This window comes from Cucumis sativus, chromosome 6 (genome assembly GCF_000004075.3).
Source record: "Cucumis sativus cultivar 9930 chromosome 6, Cucumber_9930_V3, whole genome shotgun sequence".
Classification (NCBI taxonomy): Eukaryota; Viridiplantae; Streptophyta; class Magnoliopsida; order Cucurbitales; family Cucurbitaceae; genus Cucumis; species Cucumis sativus.
Genome location: NC_026660.2, coordinates 9,765,109 through 9,790,529, shown reverse-complemented (window position 1 = coordinate 9,790,529; position 25,421 = coordinate 9,765,109). Strand labels below are relative to the sequence as shown.

General features: G+C 33.1%; 2 protein-coding genes and 1 long non-coding RNA gene across 4 annotated transcripts; 1 reads left to right on the top strand and 2 right to left on the bottom strand.

Moving 5' to 3' along the window:
- Window positions 1-1,034: 1,034 nt before the first annotated feature.
- On the top strand, window positions 1,035-2,346 carry LOC116404727. Its single transcript, XR_004217759.1, has 2 exons — window positions 1,035-1,439; window positions 1,896-2,346. It is a non-coding gene; the product is annotated as an uncharacterized LOC116404727 (long non-coding RNA).
- On the bottom strand, window positions 2,177-6,320 carry LOC101220153 (uncharacterized protein At4g15545). Of its 2 annotated transcripts, none has more exons than XM_031888057.1 (10): window positions 6,036-6,320; window positions 5,660-5,943; window positions 4,723-4,791; window positions 4,011-4,061; window positions 3,848-3,911; window positions 3,648-3,719; window positions 3,173-3,424; window positions 2,918-2,963; window positions 2,748-2,826; window positions 2,177-2,650 (listed from the first exon to the last, which is right to left on the bottom strand). In XM_031888057.1, exons 2-10 carry the CDS (start codon window positions 5,930-5,932, stop codon window positions 2,558-2,560), a joined length of 999 nt encoding a protein of 332 aa, XP_031743917.1. In that variant the 5' UTR covers window positions 5,933-5,943; window positions 6,036-6,320; the 3' UTR covers window positions 2,177-2,557. The 2 variants fall into 2 exon arrangements, with proteins under 2 accessions (XP_031743917.1, XP_011656979.1); XM_011658677.2 differs by having other exon boundaries at window positions 5,660-5,939; window positions 6,036-6,314.
- Window positions 6,321-6,773: 453 nt separating this feature from the next.
- On the bottom strand, window positions 6,774-17,410 carry LOC101220862 (cyclin-T1-3). The gene is made up of 7 exons (XM_011658676.2): window positions 17,150-17,410; window positions 16,305-16,540; window positions 15,285-15,366; window positions 9,522-9,656; window positions 8,825-9,000; window positions 8,575-8,726; window positions 6,774-8,260 (listed from the first exon to the last, which is right to left on the bottom strand). The coding sequence occupies exons 2-7, from the start codon at window positions 16,535-16,537 to the stop codon at window positions 7,323-7,325; spliced, it is 1,716 nt and encodes a 571-aa protein (XP_011656978.1). The 5' UTR covers window positions 16,538-16,540; window positions 17,150-17,410; the 3' UTR covers window positions 6,774-7,322.
- Window positions 17,411-25,421: the final 8,011 nt, after the last annotated feature.

Genomic DNA, 25,421 nt, shown 5'->3' with positions numbered 1-25,421 from the left:
ATCATATTGAGATCAATATATGTGGTTTTTTTTTCTTTTATTTGTTTTTATATAAGATATCAAATATGGCCATGAATCTTTAATACCAATATCCAAACTATTTACTTTACAAATATATCGACATATTCACGAATATTTCAATTCGACGAATATAAATACTTCTACTACAGTAATCTATCCATTTGAAAATATATATCTAGAAAAGTCAAAAAGCAAATAAATAATTAATAAACATGAAACTTCTTATGAGAAATGGACATGAATTAAAAGTTCTGATTCACCATTAACCAAACATTACATCCAAACAAAAAGGCAAATACAAAACAAATATGTCCAATATAATATACATTTCACCCTAAAGTTGGAAAAAATAAAATTAAGTCCTAAACAATTGTGCATGAAAGTTGGTTAACTTCCTAACATTTGGAATAAAATTGATTTTTTCTTTTCATAATATGTAAAGGATGAAGTTCTAGAGGATCAGTTTCCATTTGTGAATAAATATATTTTGAAAAAAGATGATGTGTGGGTCACCCTCTGGTTATCTGAAAAGAGAAATGCTTTTAAAGCGAAGGCATATATATATATATATACACACACACATTCACTCTTCCAGACATCAACTAAAGACTTGGGAACTTTGGGTATGTTTCAGTTATGAACCTAAACTTTCAAGAGTTTTGATTTTGCATTCGAACTTTTATCTAAAACGAATACCCCTTAAGAGTATTTTTTTTTGTTTAGAAAATGAAAATTGACACACCAACTAAAATGTAAAAATTAGAAGACCTGATCACATCAACTATCAATAAATATGATGAGAGTCAATGCACGGTCCTTCTAACTCTTGCATACTAGTTATTACGTATGTCAAAGTTAAAAATGAAACATTTAAAAAACATAAAGGTAGAAGCATATTGAAACGTATCTGAAAAAAAATAAGGGTATTTTATATTATTCAATCTTATATTTATGCCGAAAGAGAAGGAACAACTTGAGAACCTCAATCTTATCAAAACTAGTGGACAGCCATTTTTGCAGATTCTTTTGACCAAAATCTTATCTTTCCGTCAGCCTCTGTGTTTTGCCTAAAAAGTAGAAAGAAAAATAAAATAGATCGAATTTGAAATATTTCTTAAAGCCTACGAGAGAGTATCAGGTGCTTCTGATTACCCTTTTACATCCCATCATTGTACAAATCAATTTCTCTTCTCTTCCTTCAATACCCCAAAGCTTAATACCAACTTCTTCTTTCTTCTTGTTTTGGCCTTTGGGTCCCCCTACCCTACAAACCACCAAATACTTCCTATCTGCTAACTGTCCCTAATGTTTTGATCCCCTACACAGTCCTTGTTCTGTACCATCACACTTCACTTCAATTGGGGAGAGGGGATTTCAAGAAAAAAGGCACTTGCACTTTGGCCTTATTATGTAGTTTGGTAATCTCTTCCAAAGCATTTCTATTACTGTAAGATGATGCTAGCTATGTTCTGGGATGTGGGTTTTTCTTTTTTCCCAGTACAAATGGGCATCGGTTTTGGGGAATATGGTTTTTTTAAAATCAAATGGAGAGGTTAAGTTTCACCTGCAAATTCTATATTAACTGTCAACTCATCATTTCTCTTCATCATACTTAAAGAAATGAAAAAAAGAAACACATGATACTAAGAAGAAGATTACTAACATTTGATAAGAGGAAAAGGTTTTGAAATATTTGGAAAAATGTGGGGAACTTTTAAATTTGAAATCAATGAACTAAAATAGTAAATATATAACCTAAAAAGAAAAGTGGAAAACAGAAAGATTCCCATCTGTTTTATTGGCAGAAAGAACCACAACTTTTACCTAAGGTTTTACCCCCTGAGTCACCATCTAATAATTCTGAATTTCATCAGTCTAACCCAAGTTGGTACCTGACTAGACAAGTTGGAGTTGTGATGGAGCAGATAGCTTGCAAGTGAACGTACGCTGATTTTGGAGCATATGATGATCACTTTTCTGGGTTCTCTTGCAAGCCAGCCCTGATATTTCACAAATAATATTAGTGAAAGACTGAACTTCATCACAAACAAGTTAGTTTCTTTCGATCAGATTACACTGACTTCCCTCCTTTAAATGCAAACTTGACAGCATTGAGTTTGAATTCTTCGAATTTGTAGCTAAAGTGAGAAACATGGACTGAAAGTAATATTTTCCCCAAATAGAGTTGTCAAAGAGACTGGCTGCAGCTTTAGATGCTACAACTAAAAAGCACATGATGGAGGTAGATAACTCAACTGTTTTTTCTTTCCTTTTCTTTTTTCATTTTTTCCCCTCCAAATCTATATTGCTTACTCTTCTAAAAAACCAAACTCATTGATTCTACAGAAAAAAAAAGTTTCAACTCCAAAAGGGTTTGATCTTTTTATATTTTACAACATAGTGAGTCTGCATGTAGCATACATGCGCCTCCAGAGAGAGCAAGACGGCCGTTGAGAATAAACATTTTGGATTTTCTCTCTAATAATCTAAAAGAAGCGATCCTGTGTGAACTAAACAGTCTCAAGTAGAGAGATGCCTAATGAACATTGCGGTTAAGCAATCCTTGAAATGACAGAAAAAGATCTTTGTTATCTGTCCCAAATATCTCTTCTGCTTTTCTTAAAGTTTCCTGGAAGCAAAAGCAGTTGAAACCATTTATTAGCAAGAAAAAGACGGTCCCAGGATACAAAAGTTTATAGCGAACCGTTAGAAACTGATAAATCTACCTCTCTAGTCTGCTTATGAGCATTGAGTTCCTTTATGTTCGAAAGGAAGGCACTAAACTGCTCTAGTGACAGACGACTCCTGGAATAAATTATGCATTCATCAGTCTAACATGTTCTTTTCTATTCGTAAAATCATAAAATACGTAATTCAGTGGAATATAAAAACAAACCTGGCTAGGCGAAAAAACTCCTTGCCATCCACCCGTGCAGGGCGACCTACAGTATTTAAGTGCAAAAGATTAAGAAAAAATCATAATAAAAACAGGCAAAGGAATAGCTGAAATCTTTATCCGAAGGGAACATCTAAATGTAAATGTTTCCTGTAGGTAACTAGAATAAACACACAAATATAAAATTGCAAAATGCTTCAAAAAGTTCAAGAATATTGTAATCTTCAAGAGATAAAAGATAACACTTTCTCTTACCAGACAGTTGACGAGAACGAGGAGGAGAACTTGCTGCTGAAGACTGCTGGCTTGATGGGTACCATGGAGATAATGCAATGCGTCCATCGTATGAGTGTTTTGTTGGAGAAGTTGAACCAGACATTATCTGTGGAGAAGCAACAGTGGAATACCCTCTGGGGGATACACTGGTTGAAATAATTTTTGGAGTCGCTGATGGAGTGAGCCTCGGGGTGATATACGGCGATGAAAATCTTTGTCCAATATGCTTTCCTGTTTGAGATGAAACGTCGCCATTAGTGTATAATTTACCCACCAAAAGTTGAAGAGGATTTCTTGAAAGCCAACTGGCAACAAAAACGACATTCTCCAGAATTTCAACAAATGGATTGTATAAGATCTGGTATTGATATTTACAACCATAGTCTAATTATTACCAATTCCTTATATTCTATTCTATCTTTTGCATTGAACAGGGTAATAAAATAATGAATACCTTCAACTATTGTGCTTCTCGTCTCTGTGGAACCACCGAATGAATGTGTGGCGTGCCCATTAGTTACCTCATCTGAAGTCCAGGTGAAAGTCAAGTCCAATTGAATACCGAAAATATATCAAATAGATGAAAATTGAAAACTAATGGTTCCTTGAGATGTCAGAATTTAAGGATAATGAGATCAAGGAATTCTATAATACCCTTGTCAGTATATGCTTTAGGAACTGCTTGATCACAGGTTCCAATATCAACAGTTTCAGTTTGCTGTTAAAGAAGACATCGCATGAGAAATTATACATGAAGAATAATGCATTACGCCAAGCGTAAAATAACTGGTAAAATTCATGGTCCAGGGAACCTTACAGAGGATTCATCACTTAATGATTGCATAAGTTGTCTCTTAAATGTCTCCAGCTGTCAATAAGAAAGAGACCATGCTCACAACAAAAAATATGAAATCTCATGAATTGACGTACTCATTTCATACGCCTAAAATTATATTAGAACAACATGAGAAATGATCACTAAAAACTGAAAAGAGCAAAGGCACAAATTTAGACTTGGTCGAATAGGTACACAATCTCTATATAAAATCACCTAGCAATCCAGAGAAATAGACACAATTTATCTTCCTTCATAATTAATTGTTTAATTACGCTAACCCAACTTCCCAAGATTCTGACTGTTCTCTCATGAAGCCAACGAACAGAATGATACAAGAAATCAATAGTGAGTTTATATTTCTCGTCAAAAAAGTGATGAACTATCTTTGAGGATTCATATCCTAAGGTCTCTATCATTCTATTCCAGAAGCCAGGAAAATGTTTATGTTCTATACATATCATATGCCATAATGGACCCACATGCTAGCTCTTATCTTAGTCTATGAGCAAAACAAGACAGACCACCTTTCAGTGTGCACCATAAAGTCGCTATTTCATGCAAAGTCTAGAGACTCTTGATTATAGCCAAAGTTAAATATTACACAGGTCTCAAGCTTGACAACAACAGCGGTAAAACAGCCAGAGAAGAAAAGGTAACTTGTTTCTGTATAAGAGTGGCCTCAATCTGTTACCTTTGCCAAATCACGTCCAAGTTTCTTTGAAGTCATTGATAGAGAATCTCTTTCCCTGGAAAGCCTCGTCTTCATAAAAAAAAAAAAGTAATAAACAAGTAACAAAACCAACATCAGGTCAATATGCTTCAATAGGAAACTAAAAAAGTAGGCTTGAGAGTTTATCAAAATAAAATCTCAGGATGTAAAAGTATGTTGCAGTAATCACCTCTTTTTACATTCTTAAAGGAAATTAAGACTCTACTGATTGCTCAGATAAATTCCTATAATTTACATCTTAGTAGAACCAATTAAATATACTACGGCAAACAACTATCAGGGTATTTCGATCGCTAATAGATCCCATAATATACTTAGATCCCATAATCCAGTCTTCCAGACAACCCCAAAAGAACCAAGTTAACGAAACTGCTCAAGCCAGGAGAACTATAAAGATTATATATAAAGCCCGAGTGCACAATCCCCTTCCAGCCTATTCAAACGATATTAGTCCTTGATTCACTCCTCTGATTGGGATGGCAATATCTCATAAATTCACATTGGTCACCAAATCTAAAAAACCGACCAACATATGGTTATCTGAGCTAGATGATAATTTATGTTCCAGTCCTGATATTAAGAAGATAATTCGGAATATTTTGGTCTTTTCTTGAATTGTCAACCAAAAGCAAAGTACTGAGCTATCAGCCATTCTTTTTCATGGAAAATTGAGATGCTGAACAATCAAGAGCCATTGAATTTAAGCAAAACGGATAAATGGGTTTGTCATTCTCAATCGAAAAATATCACAACACATCAAAGATACCGCCAAAACCATCGTGATTTCTCCAACATAATTGACCCAAATTTCGTTATCTAGACCCAAATGAAAAACACACACACATGACACACACAATATTTTCCATTATTCCTAATAACAAACTTCGTACCCACTTACATTATCATCAAGCGCAATCTTCAACCTAGATTCAGCTTCCTGGTTCGCGTGCTCGAGGTGGGACATCTTCTCCTGCAGGTCATAAATAGTTTTTTCCTTCTCTTTAAGCTTTTGCTTCATCCTTATCATTTCAGCTTCAAGATTCGACACACGAGAGGCAATCGCCATGGAGGTGATTTTACGCGCAAGATCGAGCTGATCATATGGATCCGTTGGAATCACCGCCAAAATCTCATCCGGTAGATTGAAATCAGGCCCACTGCTTTGCGACATACTCGATCTATCTCCAAGAATTACAGACAGAGAAGTGGTAGGTAGAGGATTCAACAGCAGGAATTAGACAAACAAGAACTCGAAAAGGAAAATTAGGGCTTACCAAAAACGTAAAATTTTGCACTAACAACGAATATATTGCGATCGATCAATTAATTGTGGCACGCTCTTCTGTTCATTGGTTTGGTCTGACTTTCAAATTCGTGCTTTGAACTGAAGTAGGTAGAATCGTTCTGTAGGTTCGAAAATCTATATGAAATGAGGAAAAAAAGTGGCTTTTTGTTTTATCTCATTTTTGAATTTGTAAGCTTTTCCCTCCAAATTGGCTTACTGCCAAACACACCCATTCCTTTCCATTCCACCAAACTACAAGAGTCTATTGCATTTCAACTCTTGATTTACACCATCACACAAATTGATGGTTTCCATCTTTACACCTCTCAAAACAACTAGTAACACTCAACTGATAAGTATCTAACCCCAACCAATCTCAGTTATTGATGAAGTTTTTATGGTTAATTATTGAAGGAAGTTTTTATCGTTAATTATTGAAGTTTTTATCGATGGTTGAACTTACTAATTTAACGACAATCACATAAGTTAACATAGTTAATTTAGATTTTTTTCCATCTTTCATTTAAATTTTGTTTAAACGAACTTATTCTTTCTAATTTAACGACAATCACATAAGTTAACATAGTTAATTTAGATTTTTTTCCATCTTTCATTTAAATTTTGTTTAAACGGTTCTTTTGAAAAAATTTAAAAAAACTAATAGTTGTTTTCCATGGAAACGATGGAGGCACATGACTAAAGAGATGAAATATGAGGAGAGAACATCAAAACCAACCATTGTGTTTATTGTTAAGCATGTCTACCATGATCAAACTCTCAATGAGATACATGGCTCTTCGCCATCGAAATTATGAATAAACCACCGAGTGTTACACTTACAACAAGTTTTATTTTTTATTTGAAACATTTGACATAACTGCATAATGACTAAGCTTAAATTATTTAAAATTTATAGCTGACGATAAATGTAACTAATCATCACATTTTTATGCTGATATCAAAGAGACCCTCAGTGAAGTACTTCAAAATCGTTGCTGTGTTAAAAGTTGAGCATACATGAAAAGCATAGCAGAAGCTGACATTCTAAGAGGATCCACAAGAGAGCATAGCCCTTGATCTGAATTTCTCAAGTCAATATATCCATTTAATATTGGACATAAGTGATTCCTGGAATGACTAGTACCTAAAACATTCTGAAGAAAAAGACCTCTGGTGGAACTTCTCAAACATAATTTTCTGGTATACAATTCTTGTGGTCCCTCTTCGGTTTGACCAGCTGCACCGACACGACACAACTTGGCTTCCCTTCAAAAGTTTATCCTGTGAGCTCCCTGCCTCTCTTACGGCTGTTTGACTTGGGGGAATCTTGATACCCATAACTGACTTCATTAGCATTTGCAAACTCCCCTTCTTCTATGTTGCTAGAGTCTAGATTATATGACGACTGCCGTGTTCGTTGAGGATGCTCCTCTTTATCGTCCTCTCGATACAAATCATCATATTCTTGTTTATTTGATGACTTATTCCAACTTTGCTTCTGTTCTCGCTTGTTTTTCTCACTGCCAACAGCCATCTCAACACCAGCTTCCAACTCCCTTTCAATGAGATCATCCTCATCCATCAATTCTTTTTTCTGGGTCATGCTGCCAAGAGACTTCCTTCGTTTCTCAAGCGCAGCCTTTACTTTGTCCTTGTCGATCTTTTTGATAACGTCCTGAGATTTGCCGAGTGTAACTTCTCTAAAATCCATATTTCGAATTACATGTTTGTCTTTCAATTCCATTGCATCCCTTGACGCTGCTTCATTCATTTTCATATCATTTCCGTGGTCTTGCTCAGCCAATCCCTCTGACTGATGCTTTAGTGAGTTTTGAGTGTTTCCTTTGTCATGGAAAGCCGATGGCTCCATCTCCTGTCTAACCTTAGATTCACTACCTGTTTTATGATTGGAAGGACTTCTAAAATCTACATTCGAACTTTCAATACTATGATTCTGCATTGCTCTTGATGGCTGGTCACCTGCAAATGAGTGTTCAGATGCTGGCCTAGATGAACCAGCTTTTGAGGTTCCAAGCCTTGAGGTAGCAATACCTACACCAAGTGCATGATTGTCTACTATGGCGCGTTCTTCGCTGTTGGTGGGAGCTTTTGTAGGGGTTTGATTAGTAGGACCACCTCCAATGCTTCCCTCAGCTTCACCAGAAGGTGGTAACCGATTTTGTTCATAAAGTTCTAACATTTGATTGCTGACTTCTGCAAAAGATAACTATTCACTGTTAGATTCAAATCAAATATTAGAGGGGAAAATGAGAACGGTTTTTTTCAAAAAAGAAACAATGGAAAATTAGAACAGTTAAAACATATCATTTTCCAAATGCATCACTTATGCATGAATATATAATTAAAAGAATAAACTTATCCCTGGCATAAAATGTAGATTTTTTCCAGCACACGATCTATGAAATGAAGGCGAATTTTTCAGCGTATACTTCAACAAAATGAAGTTCAATGCACAACATCAGTTTTGGGTGCGTTACTACATTCAATGAAAATGCATTGACACTGACCCTCCAATTGCCGTGGGGTGACATCAAACTCTTGCCACCACACCTTTTCCCCATCTGATGGGAGTTTAACTTTGAGAAATTTGGCAGCAAGGAAAATGGCACCGGCCGCAATATGGTGAGGCTTAAATTGCAAGCAAAGAGATGTCCGCAATCTGCATACCACATCCCCATTTCAAGAAAAGCGAATGGAGAAAAGCCATCTATAGGCAATAAAAAAACCAAGGCATGCAATCTGCCATACAGCCCATACCCATCATTGACGAAATTCCAAGCTACTTGAGCCAAGGCATTTTGAGCAACTTTGAATTTTTTAATTGCCTCAACAAGGGGTTTGTAAGGATGGTGCACATTAAGATCAAAACCAAGAGTTGCAAGAACAACCCTCTCCCCAAGTAAAATTAACTCTTTTTGCCGTTCATACACCTCCTGCAGGAGATTATGTGAATATGTTGATAAATAATTTAATTGTTTGAATAAATATATGCTTTCACTTTCATCTTACAAGGTAGACAAATTAAAAGTATGACCCAGAATCGAACTGAAAAACTAAAAGACAAAACCATGATGGCTCTGAAGTTTACTAAATATAATCTTTACTTCCACAGTTCCACTAAATACTACGTTACTATAGACCAAATTTTTAGCCGACAGGTGTACAAACCACAATACTGTTTCGTTTAAATTATAGCCTATCACGATGCTCGTTGGAAGTTTATAATGTTGTTGAAGCCAAAAATAAAAGAGCTACTAGCTCACTTGTAACTAGGACAAGGAGGAAATACAGAAATTTAAATACACAAAGGCACAAGCAACCAAGAATATATCACCCAGTATTGTAGTCTAGAATAAGCAACAACGTCAGAAATGAAAAACACATGGTTACAAGATAACATAGCAGCCACCATAAAATGTGAACAAAAAGCAGACCCACTGTAACCATTTGATACCTTTTGCCTAATTTTCTGGGCTGCAGTAGGATCCTTTTTGTTGATGATTTCATATGAGACCATGATAACATCCTTCAACGGGCGAGGGGTTTCTTCAACCTTTCCTGCGAGAAACATACACACTGTCGCAATTGTCTGCAAGAAAATTAAACTAAACTGAGGCACTAAAATAACATCATCTATTCAAACATATATGAGCTCAACCCTAACACCTTTTATGAAGCACAACAAAGGAGACTTAAAAAGGCAACAAAATTCTCATTACAAAAATGAAAAGAAATTATTATTCATTGAAAATTTCTAGGCTGCATTTAACTTGTAGTCGTGAGAAGAGGGCTGGTAAGTAATCATTTTAAAGTAGTACTGGAAAACAATGTGAAAACCATTTAGAATGAATGCAGAAGGTAGTTAAGATACGATTGGTTTCATTATATGGCGAAAAGGAATGGCAAAATGTATGAGGGAAATGAAATGGTAGAATGAACATGAGAACAAATGTAAAGTTGGACACCTGGAACCACCTCAATTAGTTAGTCCTAATCAATAAGGCAAACATTTTCATACGAAGTTCCTTTTTTTTTTTTGGTGGTGGTGGGGGGTTAAAGAAACAATTTCCTTGAAGAAATGAAATTGATGATTTTAAATAATATATTGAATAAATCAAAGTACACAATAAACTTTTATATTGGTGAATAAATAGAGGCCAAAATATGAATAAAGGAAAAATACTAAATAGGAATAAACCCAATAAAGCCTAATTTCCTTTAACAACCTCCCTCAAACTCAAGGTGGTAGAATGGCAAACTAGAGTTAGTGAAGAAACGTTCGAATCAAATCAGCAGACCTGGGATAGAATCAGAAACCCACGAAGAACCAAACACACACAGAACTTCTACACTAAAAATAGAAACCCACAAAGAACAGAACCAAAAACTTCTGGCTAAAAACATAGATTCTCATATAGAAATCATAAGAAAACCTACAAAGAAGAAAACAAAGAACTTTTGGGCTAGAAAAAAGATCCTCATAGAGAAATCTATAACAAAACCTACGAACAACCGATCTGAAAACAGGAGACCTTGGAAGATTTGAAAAACGAAACAAGACTAAAAACCATAACCAATTAAGCAGAGAACCAAGTCAAATTGAACCAAACCAGGCTGATTAAACTGAACTGGAATTGGTCTAACATAACCGGTACTCTGAACCAAACTGATCGAAAGCTGAAACCCACGAACACTAAACCCAAACTGTAAAAAGCTACACGTGAATAAATTATGAGCTTGAAGTGTGACAATTTAATGGTACAATTGGAATGATGGTCACCACCATAATAAGCGAAGGTATGAAAGCTCAAGCCTAATGAGCAAATATACATACTAATGTGATGTAGGAATGATGAGTTTAATTAGGTAATATTCTAGATTAGTTCCTTTTTTACTCCCACTAGTAATAAAACTCTATAGTTTATAAATAGGAGTCTTCCCTCTTGTATGAAACACATTGTGATTCTAATAAAAGATTCACAATCTTGATTCTTGAAAGATTTCTTCTTGAAGCTACTTAGGTTACATCAATTTGGTATCAGAGCGCTTGCCTAGGCCAACGTGATTGTCACCGTTGGAAATCCGAGAAACTCTTATTGACACAAACCACAAAAGGGAGCTTTGTGAGTTATGCTTGTTCCAAACAACACACATCTAATTAGGGGGAACCCTTGAAATTCCAAGAAATAATGAAAGAAACCAAAGATTTATCAAGATTTTGCAAGAATTGACTATTACCGATCAAAGATGTCCAAGAAAAAACTAGAAGTTGGTATAGGCAAGAAAATCAATTTTACTTCAAAAAACAATGTTGTATTTCTGATTCAAGTGATTTAGAAGAAGAATGCAAACATGCTAATTTTGCGCATGTCCGATTTTCTTAAAGAACTTATCATTGTCCACATTGGAAATTTGATTCTAGTGATTTCGATGATGTTTCTAAGGTAGTTCGGGACAAAATAGCAACATCGAAAAAGGGTTCAACAATCTAATCAAACCCATTTTTTAAGAAATCAATATAAAGGTTGTGAGGATGAATTAAAGAACCATCAAGAATGGAATTTTACAGCCCATTAAGAACGTTTAAGACTCAAAATTACTATTTTGGTTATAAAACGTGATCAAGAAAGATTGATTCACGAAAATCAATGGGTACTATTCTGGTTATAAAACATGATCAAGAAAGATTGATTCATGAAAATCAATGGGTAAGTCCTACACCCACTATGAGATTGAAACATATTCAAGCATCCAACAAAATGATTCCTTTGATCCCATAGCATTGGAGAAAATAAAGAAAACAATAAAAGAAATCCATCATTCATTGGGGAAGTGACTCAACGCATTGATCAACTATCAATTCATTTGCAGGAGTTCAAGAAAGAATTGGTTTTGTATGTTAAAGTAAAAAAACAAAGACCTCCATTAATAACTTTTCAAATAGAAAATCTCGAAGACAAATTTGGAGAAGATCTTGTTGAGACTGATGATTGGGGACAAAATTCACGCAAAAGGAGTAGAAGATCAAAAAGAATAGTTCGAAAATGTTGATCCAAAGGTAGTCTCGAGAGATGAAGAAAAATCCAACGAAAAAGATAGAAAAGAACAGAACATCGAGTAAACTTCGAGACAAAAATCAAAAAATCAACCAAGAACAACATACCAATTGAGTTGAAAATTGACTACCATACATCAAAGAACTTTAAGTAAATGATGAAGAAGATATGATTCTTGAAGAGTTTTATTAGGAAGCAAATTCTTTTGTGATTGGATCTATGATTACAGTTCTGAATGAACTTGATGGAAACTTCTTTTTTTAATTTATGGTCAATGGAGAAGTTCATGTTTTGGTTGTTCTGTTTCAAGTTACTTTTTAACTGGAAAAATTTTGCTCAAAATGTAGGTGGTTGGTTTGACCATATGCCATTGAACAAGTTTATTTCATTCCTTGCTTGCTTCATTTTCCTTTTAAAACTTGAGGACTATATTTCTTTTTGGAGGGATAAAATGATGGGAGGAATGAGACTAATTAGGTAATATTCAACTTTCAAGCTTAGTTACCTTTTTACCCCACTTGTAATAAATCTCTATAAAGAGGAGTCTTCCCCTGTCGTATAAAACACATTATCATTCTAATAAAAGATTCACAATCTTGATTTTGGGAGGATTTCTCCTTGAGGCTACTTAGGATACATCATTAAAAAAAAGTGTACCCAAATGGCCCAAATGGATAAAAGGAATATTAAGAATAAAAAGAGAATAACTTGCTCTTAAACATACCAAGCAGAGGTGTAAGAATAAGGCCATGCATGTATTTTGCAAATATCTACTACGAACAAGTTCCAATGACACAATTTGTGACATAACCGTATCAATGACTAAAAAACAGCTAGAGATATGATCAAATACTGAAGTTCAATCAAAGGAGGAGAAGAAAGTTTGAGTTATCAATATCACTGCAATGAAAAAAACCTCCCAAACATAAGAGTAAGAAGAAGCCCAAGCAAATCTTACAAAAAAGGACGTGTGTTACAATCCTAACAAGTCTACTTTGTTTATTTTTGTTTAGTTTATAGATTTTAGCTTTTTAGATATCAATAAATATTTATCCTTTGTATCTCTACAAAGTCAATCTCAGTAGTTAGTGAATCCCTACAATTACAGTTAGTGCTTTCCTTAGTTTTAGAAATCTTTTGTAGTGAGCTGTTTTAGTTAAATTGTGGAAATCCAGAAGGGGAGAGAATTGTGTACTGTATGAGTCTATTGGGAGGTTGTTATTCCTCGTAAATTTTTTTTAAACAAATGAGAATGGGGAATTTGAACCACAAACCTTTTGGTCCTCAGCATACATCGGTGTCAAGTGAATAAGTTCATTAACAATTTCTTTCCTTCTATTTCCTTTTATCTTGTATTTCAAAATTGGTTCCGTAAGATGTTAATCAATGAAGTAAAAGAAGCAGACCCAATCAAGATGGCTTATGAGCAACCAGATACAAGGTTTAGAGAAATTTAAGAAACAGGATTTTGTAGTGCCTTGATGAACCTAAGCATTGATGTATACGTGTGTGTAAATTTGATCAGAAACTAATATTTTAGTTTCAAAAAGATAGTACAAAAGAAGGGAAGATGAGATATCTCCACTACACCTACGGTGTTACAAAAGAAATTCCCTATTGACAAGAATTGGACACTAACTTCAAAAGTCTTGGGTGTAGAGTAAATAAGAAAAGTAAGAATTCTAACAAGGTCCTGAAAGGTGGCTTGGTTAGTGTCTTCCCCTAGAAAAAGCTTTACCTTCCAAACCACGATCTCCATAGTTCATAAAAGCACAATCTTCCATTGGAGCATAAAACTCCACTTGATTTTTGAAGCACGTATGTTATATGAACTGAAAGAAACAGTCATGAAGTTTGATTGGAAGACCAAAGACTAACGAAGGTATGAGAGAATGGATCTACGAGAAAGAAGGGCCCAAACAAGGGAGCACTTGGAAAATTAATAGAGAGGCGTTACTTGGAATTTTTTTAATAAACGAACCAACTTTTCAAGATCCTCAATCATTGGCAACCATAAACGAAGAGCACCTCCAAATGAATTTACAAGTATGTTAACATACGTCAAACCCTAAACCTCTTCCCATAACTTATCAATGCTCAAAAATATAGCCAAAATGGCCCTTGTATGGAGACAGGAGATCCAAAATGACTTCTTACAACAAAGACAAGCCAAGACTTGAATTATTTAAAATATGGATGATTTTGAATGGAAGCTTGGAAGTAAAATTATTGTGGCTTTCATTTATGAGGACAGATAAATTTTGGTTTCACCATACGGTAAACGAACTTAAACTTAGGAAAAAGAGAAAAAGGGTTATGTATTCTCACTTATTATATATGTCAGTAAATAGTCAGGGCACAAATTTTGAATACAACAATATTAGAGATTGCACTATTTATATATTGATAGGTACTGAAATAAACTTCCCTTATTATAGATTATCTAACTATTACATAGAATTTTCCTCCAACATGAGAGAACCCCACACAGTTCTAACTGAAAGACTACCTACCCCATCCTTACACAATAACATCTTATTTAAACACATAACTTAATAACTGTAAAAAGAACCCCTTCTTAACCAACTTCTAACCACTAGAATCTACCCAAGATGATCATCCTACCTATTGGATGATTCACCCAACTCACTAGAAACCACTTGCTTACCCGTTCTTCCTCTATGAACATAATGATGTAAAACCGGTGCCCTACCATATATCTATCTATGAAATTCCACCTAGAATGAATTTGGGATTCCCATGGTCCATGGACATCAAACATTCAACAAGAGGCTTTGGCATTTTTCATAAAACTTTTCACCCAAACATGAAAAGGGTATCTCAGTTTCTCAAAGGAAAGCCATTCAACACATCACATTGTGAAAAGAAACAGAACAAAAGCTACTCCTATAAAAATTAAACTTGTAATCTATAGGTCACTGAAGCTCCATAATCTTCAATGGAAAAACATCAAGATCAAATACATAAAAAGACAGCTTTAAAAAGGCATTTTAATCATGAGCATCTGAAAATTTTCAACAAAGAAAATGCCAGCAAACCAGATCAACAAAAGAACATAATTTGTCCACCTTGAGAAAACAATTCTCTTAGTTTATGTACACAAAATAAATATTTCTCAAAAACTGGAAGAATGAACTTACCCTTCGGTCATTCTTTGCATGAGATTGCCGAAGAAAGAACCTATGGCAAAAAATTATTGCTGTAGCAATGGTTACCTGGGGACTGCATAATAAGAACGAAACCCACAAAGGAAAGAATAGTAGTTTGAGATAACAGAATAATCATTGAGGATAGCTAGAGACAAAGAAAAGTAAACGGAAAATTCTTAATTTCTCTGTTAGAAAGAAAAATAACGTGTGTTAACTATTGGATGTCCTCAAAGGAACAGCCTGAGTTAAATGAAATTTTTCTAAAAGATACACGAGGATCTTTGAAGAAAAGCATTTGCTATGGCAAGAACGGTTTGATCAAGTCAATATTGAAGCTTCATGTTAAGTATTCTCATAATTTGGAGAATGCCTATTTTCCTCCTAGCTTGCTTCTTTTTATTCTTTCTATGTTCTTTAATTTGTGTCCTTGGAGATTTTGTTTCTTTTAATTAATCCACATAAAAGTTTGACAATATATATATAGAGGGCAAGTATTGCAAATTGCACCCACTTCAAATTCCCATAAGTGCACAAAATTGAAGCCAGAAATAAGCCAATTATGCTCCACAAAAAATCACCCTTTGTGATCCCAAAAATACATGGAAGAAATATGTTGAAAAGAGCCAAGCATTCATGGGGAAGATGGCAAGAGAAAGACGGGAAAAAGAGACACAAATGAAGATAGGAAGCCACTTAAAATTTTTTAATAAAGTTCTTTGTCGATATAATAAAATAAATGCATTTACATTTTTTACTACATCTAAATCAGACAATAGAAAAAATATCTAGAGTGTATTTAATGTCTCTCTTTAACAACACTTGGAATTAAATCAAATCAAGGAGCGAATGGAATATGTTTCATGAGATGATTCTAAAGAACTGAAACTACAGTTAAAAGAGGGAACAGAAGACAAGGAAGCAAAAGAACTGAATGCCTTTCACTTGAGAAAACAGAATGGAAGGCATAAGCCTTAAGGCAATATCATGCTCAGAGATTGTAAAAGTACTCACACTTTAAGTCTCATTCCCAAATCTTGAAGAAATGTACAGTATGATTTGCGTAAATATGTCTCCTTTTTCAAGTCAATCCCATCTTGTTTAGAAGGTGAAAATTCCTCTAATTCCTTCCTAGAAAAATACCATCGAGAGCCATCCTCCAACCCATCCTGTGAGTGCTTCGAATCACTATTTTCATACATTGCCGAATGTGATGGATCACTAGAAGATAAATTCTCCATATGCATATCCTGTTACCCAAGAGTCACACACAACGGCAGCTTATTCAGGAAAACGGAAAGATAGATACAAAACAGCAAGCCCAGTAACTTACAAATTGCAATCATAAATCCAGAAGACAGATTCAAAACTCAAATAAACAATGACAATAACATGCTTGTGAATTAGCAATAACATGACACTGACAAATCACAAAACAATTTCTCTCATAAAAAATTTAAGAACAGTGGTGTATCATATCCCCGTGTAAGCCAACTAAGATGATAACATCAGTGCTCATCAAATACCCAATGCCTCAACTTCAAGCTCCACGAAGAAAAACAAATAAAAGGAAAAATGTCCAACCCCAACACCCGTGGCCAAAGAAAACATAAAATTACCCCCCCATTCCCTAAGTTCGAGCAAATCTTTCCATTGACTTCCGGGCAAAACATTCAAAAGAAAGCCCAAAATTCCAGGCAAGAAAATCGTAACAAAAGATAACGAGTATTCCCCAAACTAAAAAAAAAAAAAAAAAAAAAATCAGATTCAAACAAACAGAGATTGCACAAACAAAAGAGCGGCTCGTTTACATACAAGATTGATGGTCAAGTAATCAAAGTTACAGCGATTAAGAATACCTTTACAAAGTGGGAAGAGAGGAGAAAAGAATTGTGGGAAAATTGCGAAGACTGAAGCAATTGGTGAAGTAGAAGGAAATAAATTATGGGTAGGAAAAATGAGGGCTAATGAAAATGCCCAGAAGAAAAAGAGAAGAAATTTGGGAATGGAGGGTTAGGGTTTATGATGAAGAAAGAATTAAAAAGAGTGAAGAGTGAGCTAAGCTGAAGAATTTTGTTGGTGCTTTTCATGCTTTGAGTCGGAGGCTCTCCAATTTTAAGCTGTTTTTTCCTTTCGTACGATGGGAAGAACCCTCGAAAAATCAATAACAAAATAATAATTAACTAATGGCGATGACCATAATAAATTAACTATAATTAAATCATATTTGGTTTCTATTCATTTTCAAATTGATACCAAAAAGTATCCAAAATTGGCCAAATTACCACACTTTTTGTATCACGTTTCATAAGTAACACTTTTAAAATCTCGATCAATTTCAGTCGACCTCGTCATCGAGATTCTTCTTAAATTCTGAAAATTTATTTTAATATAATTTTTCGATCCATCTCACCTTATATCGGCACTGAAATTGTGGATTTTGTTTTTAAATTTCAAAATAAATAGTATTCTCAAATGACCAAAATAATCTTAGAAGCTCAAATGTTACATATTCGTAAACCTTAAACCTTGTGTTCATTTCGATCGAGACGAAACGTGTTTGCTCCCAAAATTGAAGAGATTTGATTTATTTTTGCTCGTCGAAGTTTCAAGAATTCATTCTCAAGTTTTAATATGTGAAGGTGATTAACCTTGAACAAATAGTTTAAGGCTGGATTTTAGGTTTTGTTATAGTGTTTTCTATGAAATATGAGGCGGATGGAAATATATATATATAGTTGGTTTTCTGTTGTAGTTGGATGTAGAAGTAAAATTAAGTTAATGCAAGTGGTTTCCTTGGATAAATCTCCTCAATTTCATTAATTTGGACTCGTGTAGATGAAGAATATTGATCGAGATTGATGAAATTTTCCCGAGATTTGTTGAATGAGTCTTGAGATTTGTTGCATTTCACATGCATTTTGTGGGGTAATCTTATAGACAGTTTCATCGAGATTGATCTAAGATATATCACAAAATGCATGCATATAAAACCTTTATCTTGTGACATCCCGATGCATTGTTGTCTGAGTTCAATATTTTAATTCATGTTGTTCTCGACTAAGATAGCCTTAAGATTCCCCTAGTTTTATGACAAGTTACTGATTTTGCTTTGTTATATGTGTTTTCTGTTTTGCATATGCCTTTTGTCACCAAAATCAATACTAAAGGCTTCTTCCTAGCTAATTTGACATGTTGTTCTCAATTTGCAAAGACCGTGTCAAACATACAAAAATAAATTAATACCTAGAAAGATATATGTTTAGGAAAACCATATTTGGTCATTTCTTGGATATTAACTTGGTGTTTAATGGACCTTTGTGTAATTACATCTTGTTGAAAGAGGTAAAGGATGAATGGAATGACCTAATTAGTTTTAAATTACTTGGTCAGAAGGTCTCACTTAGGTGGGAGAATTTTGATATTAGCACGGGGTTGAGGTTTAGGTCGAGACTTATCGTTAAGTTTAAGCAGAAGAAAGCCGTTAGATTGAGACGATTATACTTGGACGATAAGAAAAATACAAATAAATCTGAGTTGGACAAAGAGTACCTAACCCTGAATTTTGAGAGCGACGAGGATGCGATGAAGATGTCACTATTTTATTTCATCGAGTTGGTGATGATGGAGAGGAAGAGGAGGCAGCACATGGATTGAACCATGTTAGGCCCCAGACGATTTGAGAGACTTCGTAAGCTACGACTAGGGTGAGTTGGTATGGGTTAAGACCTTGGATAGCTTGAAACGAGCATTGAATGAAAAAGTTGTCTTGCATAAGAAGAAGCCCGCAAACAATAAGTCTCTAGTCCTATAGCCTATATGTCTTTCTCTTTGCCTTTTAGGTTTGTAATTATATGCTTGTGTTAACGATATCGTTGCATTTGTAGGTTTATGCCTATGAGATAGTTTCACCATCAGTGGGCTAATTATCAATAGAACTTTGCACGATGTGATACCATGCATCATGAAATGGAATTGCACACACTCATCTAGGTTAAAGGTGATTGGGTCACAGGTTTTTGGGTTTTAAATTAACACAAGCATACAACTATTGGAAAAAAAACATAATAAGCATAGAATTACTAACTTGAAAGGCGAAAGCCATAGAGACTATAGGACTTAGAGGCTTCTTGTTTGCATGCTTCTTTTTATGTAAGACAACTTGGTAGCTTACGAAGTCCTCCAAATCGTCTATGAGGCCTAAAATGGTCCAGTTCATGTGTTGCCTCCTCTCCCTCCCATCATCACCAACTTGATGAAATAAAGTAGCAACATCTTCACCGCATTCTTATTGCTTTTAAAATTCAAGGTCAAGTACTCTTTGTCCAACTCAAACCCATTCATATTTGTTTTATTGCCCAAGTAAAATTGTCTCAATCCCAGGCTTTCTTCTGTTCAAATTGAACGACACCTTTCAACGTAAACCTCAATCTTGTATAATATCAAAATCCTCCCGTTCAAAGGAGACCTTATGACCGAGTAATTTAAAACTAATTAGGTTGTCTCGTTCATCCTCAACCTCTCGGAACAAGATGTAATGGCACAGAGGCCCATTAAAAACCAACTTAACATCCAAGAAATGACCAAAGAGGATTTTCTAAACATATATATTTGCCTAGGTCACTACAATAAATTGTGGATCTCTCGACGCCATTTTAAACCGTTAAGAGATCTTGCATCAGGAGATAAGGTCTCTCCCGATGCACAAATTGATGGGGCAGAAGAGGTGCAACATCCAAAAACCTAAATGAATAAATTAGGTTTAAATGAAATCTCACCTTCATAGCTTTGTAATCGCTTGTTTTTTCATTTGAACACAAACCAAACCAGCACTAGAGTTGACCTATTATTCTCCAAATTTAGAATCGAGTAGTCAAACCCAATGGGTGAACGAATCGAGAGAGAGAGAGAGACAAAAATTGAGTAATTGATCTAAGGTTGAGAGATATTTTGGTGAAGCAAATTGATTTTTACAAACCAATTGTGAGTGGATAAATGGCAAAATAAAAGGTTCACTTGGGATAAATGGCAAAACTATTTTTAAATCGACAAAATAGTAAAACAGAAAAATTTGTAGAAAAAAAATAGTCGGAGTATTGTCTTAAATGCCCCTACCTAACTAAAAAACTTGAATCGTCAATAAATAATGAAATAAACTCCAAATATATTATAATAAAAAAACTACCATAGTCAATTAAACCCTAAGAAAATTCTAATCCCCCCTCTCCAAAAAAAACTCATCACCATCAAATCTCCACTCAATGTCTGCAACACTTTCACATCACATTCAAACAATGCAGACATTGAAAATAGCATTGAAGGCATCATATCTCCACTTTGAAATCGTAGCAAATTTTCAATTTATCTTTGTTGCTCCTCCAAAAAGCATTCTTTCGCTCCACACAAATTTACGTTTGTTCACAGAAACGCATCCTTTCAAAAATCATCTTTCCACCAAAAAGCATTCCTGCCATCCCTCCATTGAAAAACATTCTTTCGCTCCACATTTATTCCATTCGTCTGCTCCAAAATCTCCAATTGGTTGAAGAAAGCATTTGGCGAACGGTTGAAGAAGATTTCAATAGGTTGAAGAGCAAGTTCCTGTTTGTTTAAAGACTCTTTCTTATTCCTATGACTCATGTTCTTCTTCAGGGCAATTTGTTGCTTTGCAAATTTTCTATAAATATTTTGGAATATAAATAATCTAAAAATGTTGAATTTATGTTTGTCATTGTTTTAGGGTATGATGTAATATTTGAATTTAAAATATTATGAAATATATTGAATTAGTTGAAACTCTCTTAGCCATTTTTAGGAAAAATTGTTATTAAACATAAGGCTTATGAATTAAATAAATAAATGTTAATTAATTTGATTTAAATACTACAAATCCGAAAATGTGTTATGAATTATAGGCATAGATTTAGGGGATATTGATGAAATATTGTCAAATCCAAAACTATCATAAATTAGTTAAGATTTTCTAAAATTGTTTGTAGTTGCAAATACATGGTATGTGTGAAATTCCACCTCATTCTTTGTCTCATACAAATACACCGTATCTGTAAAAAAAAATGTATTGTCCTACATAAAGGGGTATAAACGGGTAGAAAAAAAGTAAATATATATATGAAACCACATGTTTATCCAAAAATCTTAATATTTTCTAGATTTGCTATTTTTTAGTTTTTTATACTAAAATTTATCATTCTCACGATTAATCTAAAAAAAACCATGCAATATGCATGTCTATTCTTCACCAAAGCCCAACAACACATAACCCACTAACGTTTAGTGGGTTTATTGTCTTCACAATAAGACAACACTTAGCCCACTAACCTTAATATAATTATCTAACAAATTTGTTGGATATTTTCACTAAGGGCAAAATGGTCTTTTTCTAAAATTAGTCAAAGTTTAACTTTGACAAAAAAAAAAAAAAAAGTCTAACATTTTGTGTAACGATTCAACTCTTTATACTAAGTTGAGGTCATTATTCAAAAGACCAATAGCAAAAGATACATTTTTCAAGAGAGAAAAACTAAAATTTTAACTAAATTTTTATTAAATAAATATACGAATGCAAATTCAGTAAAATACTATGAAAACATGACCCCTGCGAGTAACAATTCTTTAAATAAAATAAATTTAAATAAATAGGATAAAAATTTAATTAAAAATGTCTAAAAATAAAATAGTGAAAAAATGATACATAAAAGCGGAAGCATAACTATGTTTCCATGTGGCATGTCACAAACCATTTCCGCCGCTCGCTAGCTTTTCGATTCCTTTACCTTTGTTTGAAATATTAAACATATAGAAAAAAGTTAGTATATAAAATATACCCAATAAATGACTCATTACTAGTCTCACTAGATGTCTGTTAACTTCTCATTAGGATCACGTGAGGAGGTACCCAAAACTATCTTGTGCTTGATGGAACACACGCAATCTAGTGATCCCAAAGGAACACCTATGATATCGGGTTGTAACTATCGTGTGCCCGATGGAACACTCTCATCTACTGGTGATCGGAAGAAACACCTATGATATCAGGCTGTAGTGATTCCGTCAGACTACTCATTAACATAACATGATAGATTGATGGTTGACGCACATAGTCGTAAATTTGTGAAAATGTGGTGATTCCAAGGGACACCCAAATGAGTACAACCCTAATAGACAAAGTTAACAGAACACTCATTCATAACATGTGGCATCATCATGAGCATCATAAACATGACATGGATATTAATCATAACGTCTTTAATAATGTGATTAATATATCATGTGTCATAACATATCAATCGTCTATATCGGTCATCAACATTACATATCTTAGCTACATCAATGTATAATGAAAAATACATGCAAGCTCTTAGTTTTAATTTAAAGGTCTAGTAGTAGAATCCCTTATATGAGAGATTAGCCAAACAAAACACTCCTAGCTTATAGTAAAAACTATCCACTTAAATCAATCTAAAAATTTAAGGTTAAACCAATTCAACCTTGATGGAAAAAAATTCATCATTTAAATTTTCAAGATTTGTTAAATGGACTTAAGTCACCAATTTTAACCAAAACTGTGAGGCTGACCTAAGTCACCAATCTTAACCAAAACTAGTGAAACAACAACAAAGGAATATCTTAGTGAAAAGGATGAATAACCTTTTATAAGCATTCCAATACTATTTATAAACCCAAATAATAATAATATTTATCATTATTATTTTCTTTTCCTTCTAGGATATATACATATATTTTTATTCTCATAATTTTTCCTCAATCAAATCATTAAATGCACAAAATTCTAGACATTTATAACTATTAATAATAATATATCTTTATTGCTATTATTATTGTCTCACAAAAATATATAATAAACATATTATATATATATATAAACCTTTATTCTATCTCCCAATTAAATACATCATTATTTCTAGTCCAATTAATTATCTTATTTTTCAACAATTATAATTATATTATATCCTATAACTAATTTTACTTTTAAATATTAACTTTTTAAAAAAATTCATATAATTAATATCATATTCTACTAAAATATCTAAATTCTTAATTAAATATTCATATCCATATATATATATAATTCAAATACCACCAAAACCAACTTTTCCTTCCCAAATTAACTCAAAAATCTCTATTCTCAACTAACTAAATCTTCTCCAATAAATCATTTGTTTTAAAATTTCATAAATTTCATCCTGAATTATTTAATTCAATGATTCAATTTTAACTACAAACCTTAAAATAACTCTTTAACAACTTTAGATAATCAATTAAAGCTCCATAAAATTTGAGATGCTAGATTTCTTTTTTCAATATTTATATTCCAATATATAATTATCAATTCTCTTTTTAAATAAATCTTATTCTTTCTTTTTCCTTATTTATCAAATCATACCAACTTCTTTCCGCAATCAATATTTATCTTTTTCCAAAATAATTAATTATCTTCCGCAATAATTAATTTTCGATGGATAAAATTATATTTACTCTTCTCCATAGTAATTATATTCTCCATAGTAATTATATATAAATATAACCGCATATACATATAAATAAATAATTATCAAATCTCTAACAAAATTTCCATTCATCAATTTAAATTAAATAAAACACTTAAATTATTTAATTAAATTCAATCTCAACAACACCAAAAATCCAATTCTACTAATTAATTAAACTTTCAACAAAAAAAATATATTTAATTAATTCCAATTCCATTTTAATGATCAATAGTTCCAACAAAATTAAATAAAATTAAGATAATTAAATTAATATTACTTTAATTTTTGGACGTTACGCAAAGAATTAAAAGCTACTATCTATGTCATTAAGGTGCACCCTTCCTTTTTGATGACTCGATCATAAGAACTTCAAAGTCAAGCGTGCTTAGCTTAGAACAATTCTATGTTGAGTGACTTTGTGAGAATTTTCCTAGGATGCATGTGAGTAAGGACAAAACCTGTTGAAATGATGCACTCGAATAAGTCTTTTTAAGCTATGTAAGGATGATGTTGTCAAGTCGCTGGGATGCAGAAAATGTTGGTTATTCAAATTTTGAATCCTGATCTGAATCATGGGCCTTGGGTGTTACTTACATCTTGCTCCTTAAGTTTCACTCATCCATTATCGAACAGTTGGTTTAAAGTCCAACCTATAATGGACAAGAGTGAATAATCTTGTGTGAAGAGGAGTTCAAAAATGACTATTTAATGGAATAGTTAGTTTCAATAAGTAAACGATGTTATAATGTAAAAGTGATTATTTCATTGTTCAACCTTATGTAAACTTTCTACATAGGATGCCTTCACTTTCATGTCTCTATATGATTTCATGTCTCTATATGAGTGATTCAAGATCACATCGTTTGTAATAACTACAAAACGAGTTGCATCCATAATGTCCCTATAATAAGAATAAGACACTAAACCTTATTCATATACTATGAACTACTTAAACTATGATCTCAAACTTGATCCATGTTTATATCGTACATAAAGTTCAAGTTTACTTGAGATGTCCTTGGAATCTTATTAGATTCAAGATTATAGCATTTAATTTCACTAATGATTTCTCAATAACAACTTTATTGAATAAAATATGATTTTAAAGTTACAAACTACTAGTTTTAAGACATAAATTGATATATTTATGAAAAGTTCATGATCTAAATTGAATCACTTCAAAGTTTTAAATTGATACAATTGTTAATTTAAAGTTTAAATGATATTTATTCCTAAAGTTCAAAATTTAAATTGATACAACGGTTAGACTAGAGTTTAAATTAATAAAATTCTAAAAGATTTGAGGTATAAATTGATGTTTGCTTTTTAAAATATTTTAAAATATCAATTTAAATATGTTTAAAATAAGTCAAATATTTCTCAACAAAAAAACTAAATAAAAAATATTAGTGTTTATTGTAAATTAAATAGCAATATGCAAACTATAATTTAAATACAATTAGAGTGTGTTTTGTTGAGATTCTAAAATGTTTAATTTTGTCCAAAAAAAACTATTTTTTAAAAATGGTAGTGTTTAACAAATTAAAATAATCCATTTTAAAAAAATTGATTTATAAAATAATTTATTTTGGAGAAACCT

Bases quoted from the DNA above. Each gene is read 5' to 3' on its own strand.
- LOC101220153 (XM_031888057.1), bottom strand. From the start codon at position 5,932: ATGTCGCAAAGCAGTGGGCCTGATTTCAATCTACCGGATGAGATTTTG. The intron at 3,912-4,010 runs GTAAGGTTCCCT...CTTCTTTAACAG, and splicing joins CATTAAGTGATGAATCCTCT to CAAACTGAAACTGTTGATAT. The intron at 3,425-3,647 runs GTATTCATTATT...CATCTCAAACAG, and splicing joins GAGAAGCACAATAGTTGAAG to GAAAGCATATTGGACAAAGA.
- LOC101220862 (XM_011658676.2), bottom strand. From the start codon at position 16,537: ATGCATATGGAGAATTTATCTTCTAGTGATCCATCACATTCGGCAATG. The intron at 9,001-9,521 runs GTATCAAATGGT...AATCTCCTGCAG, and splicing joins CCCAGAAAATTAGGCAAAAG to GAGGTGTATGAACGGCAAAA. The intron at 8,727-8,824 runs GTATGGGCTGTA...TGTGGTATGCAG, and splicing joins TGGAATTTCGTCAATGATGG to ATTGCGGACATCTCTTTGCT.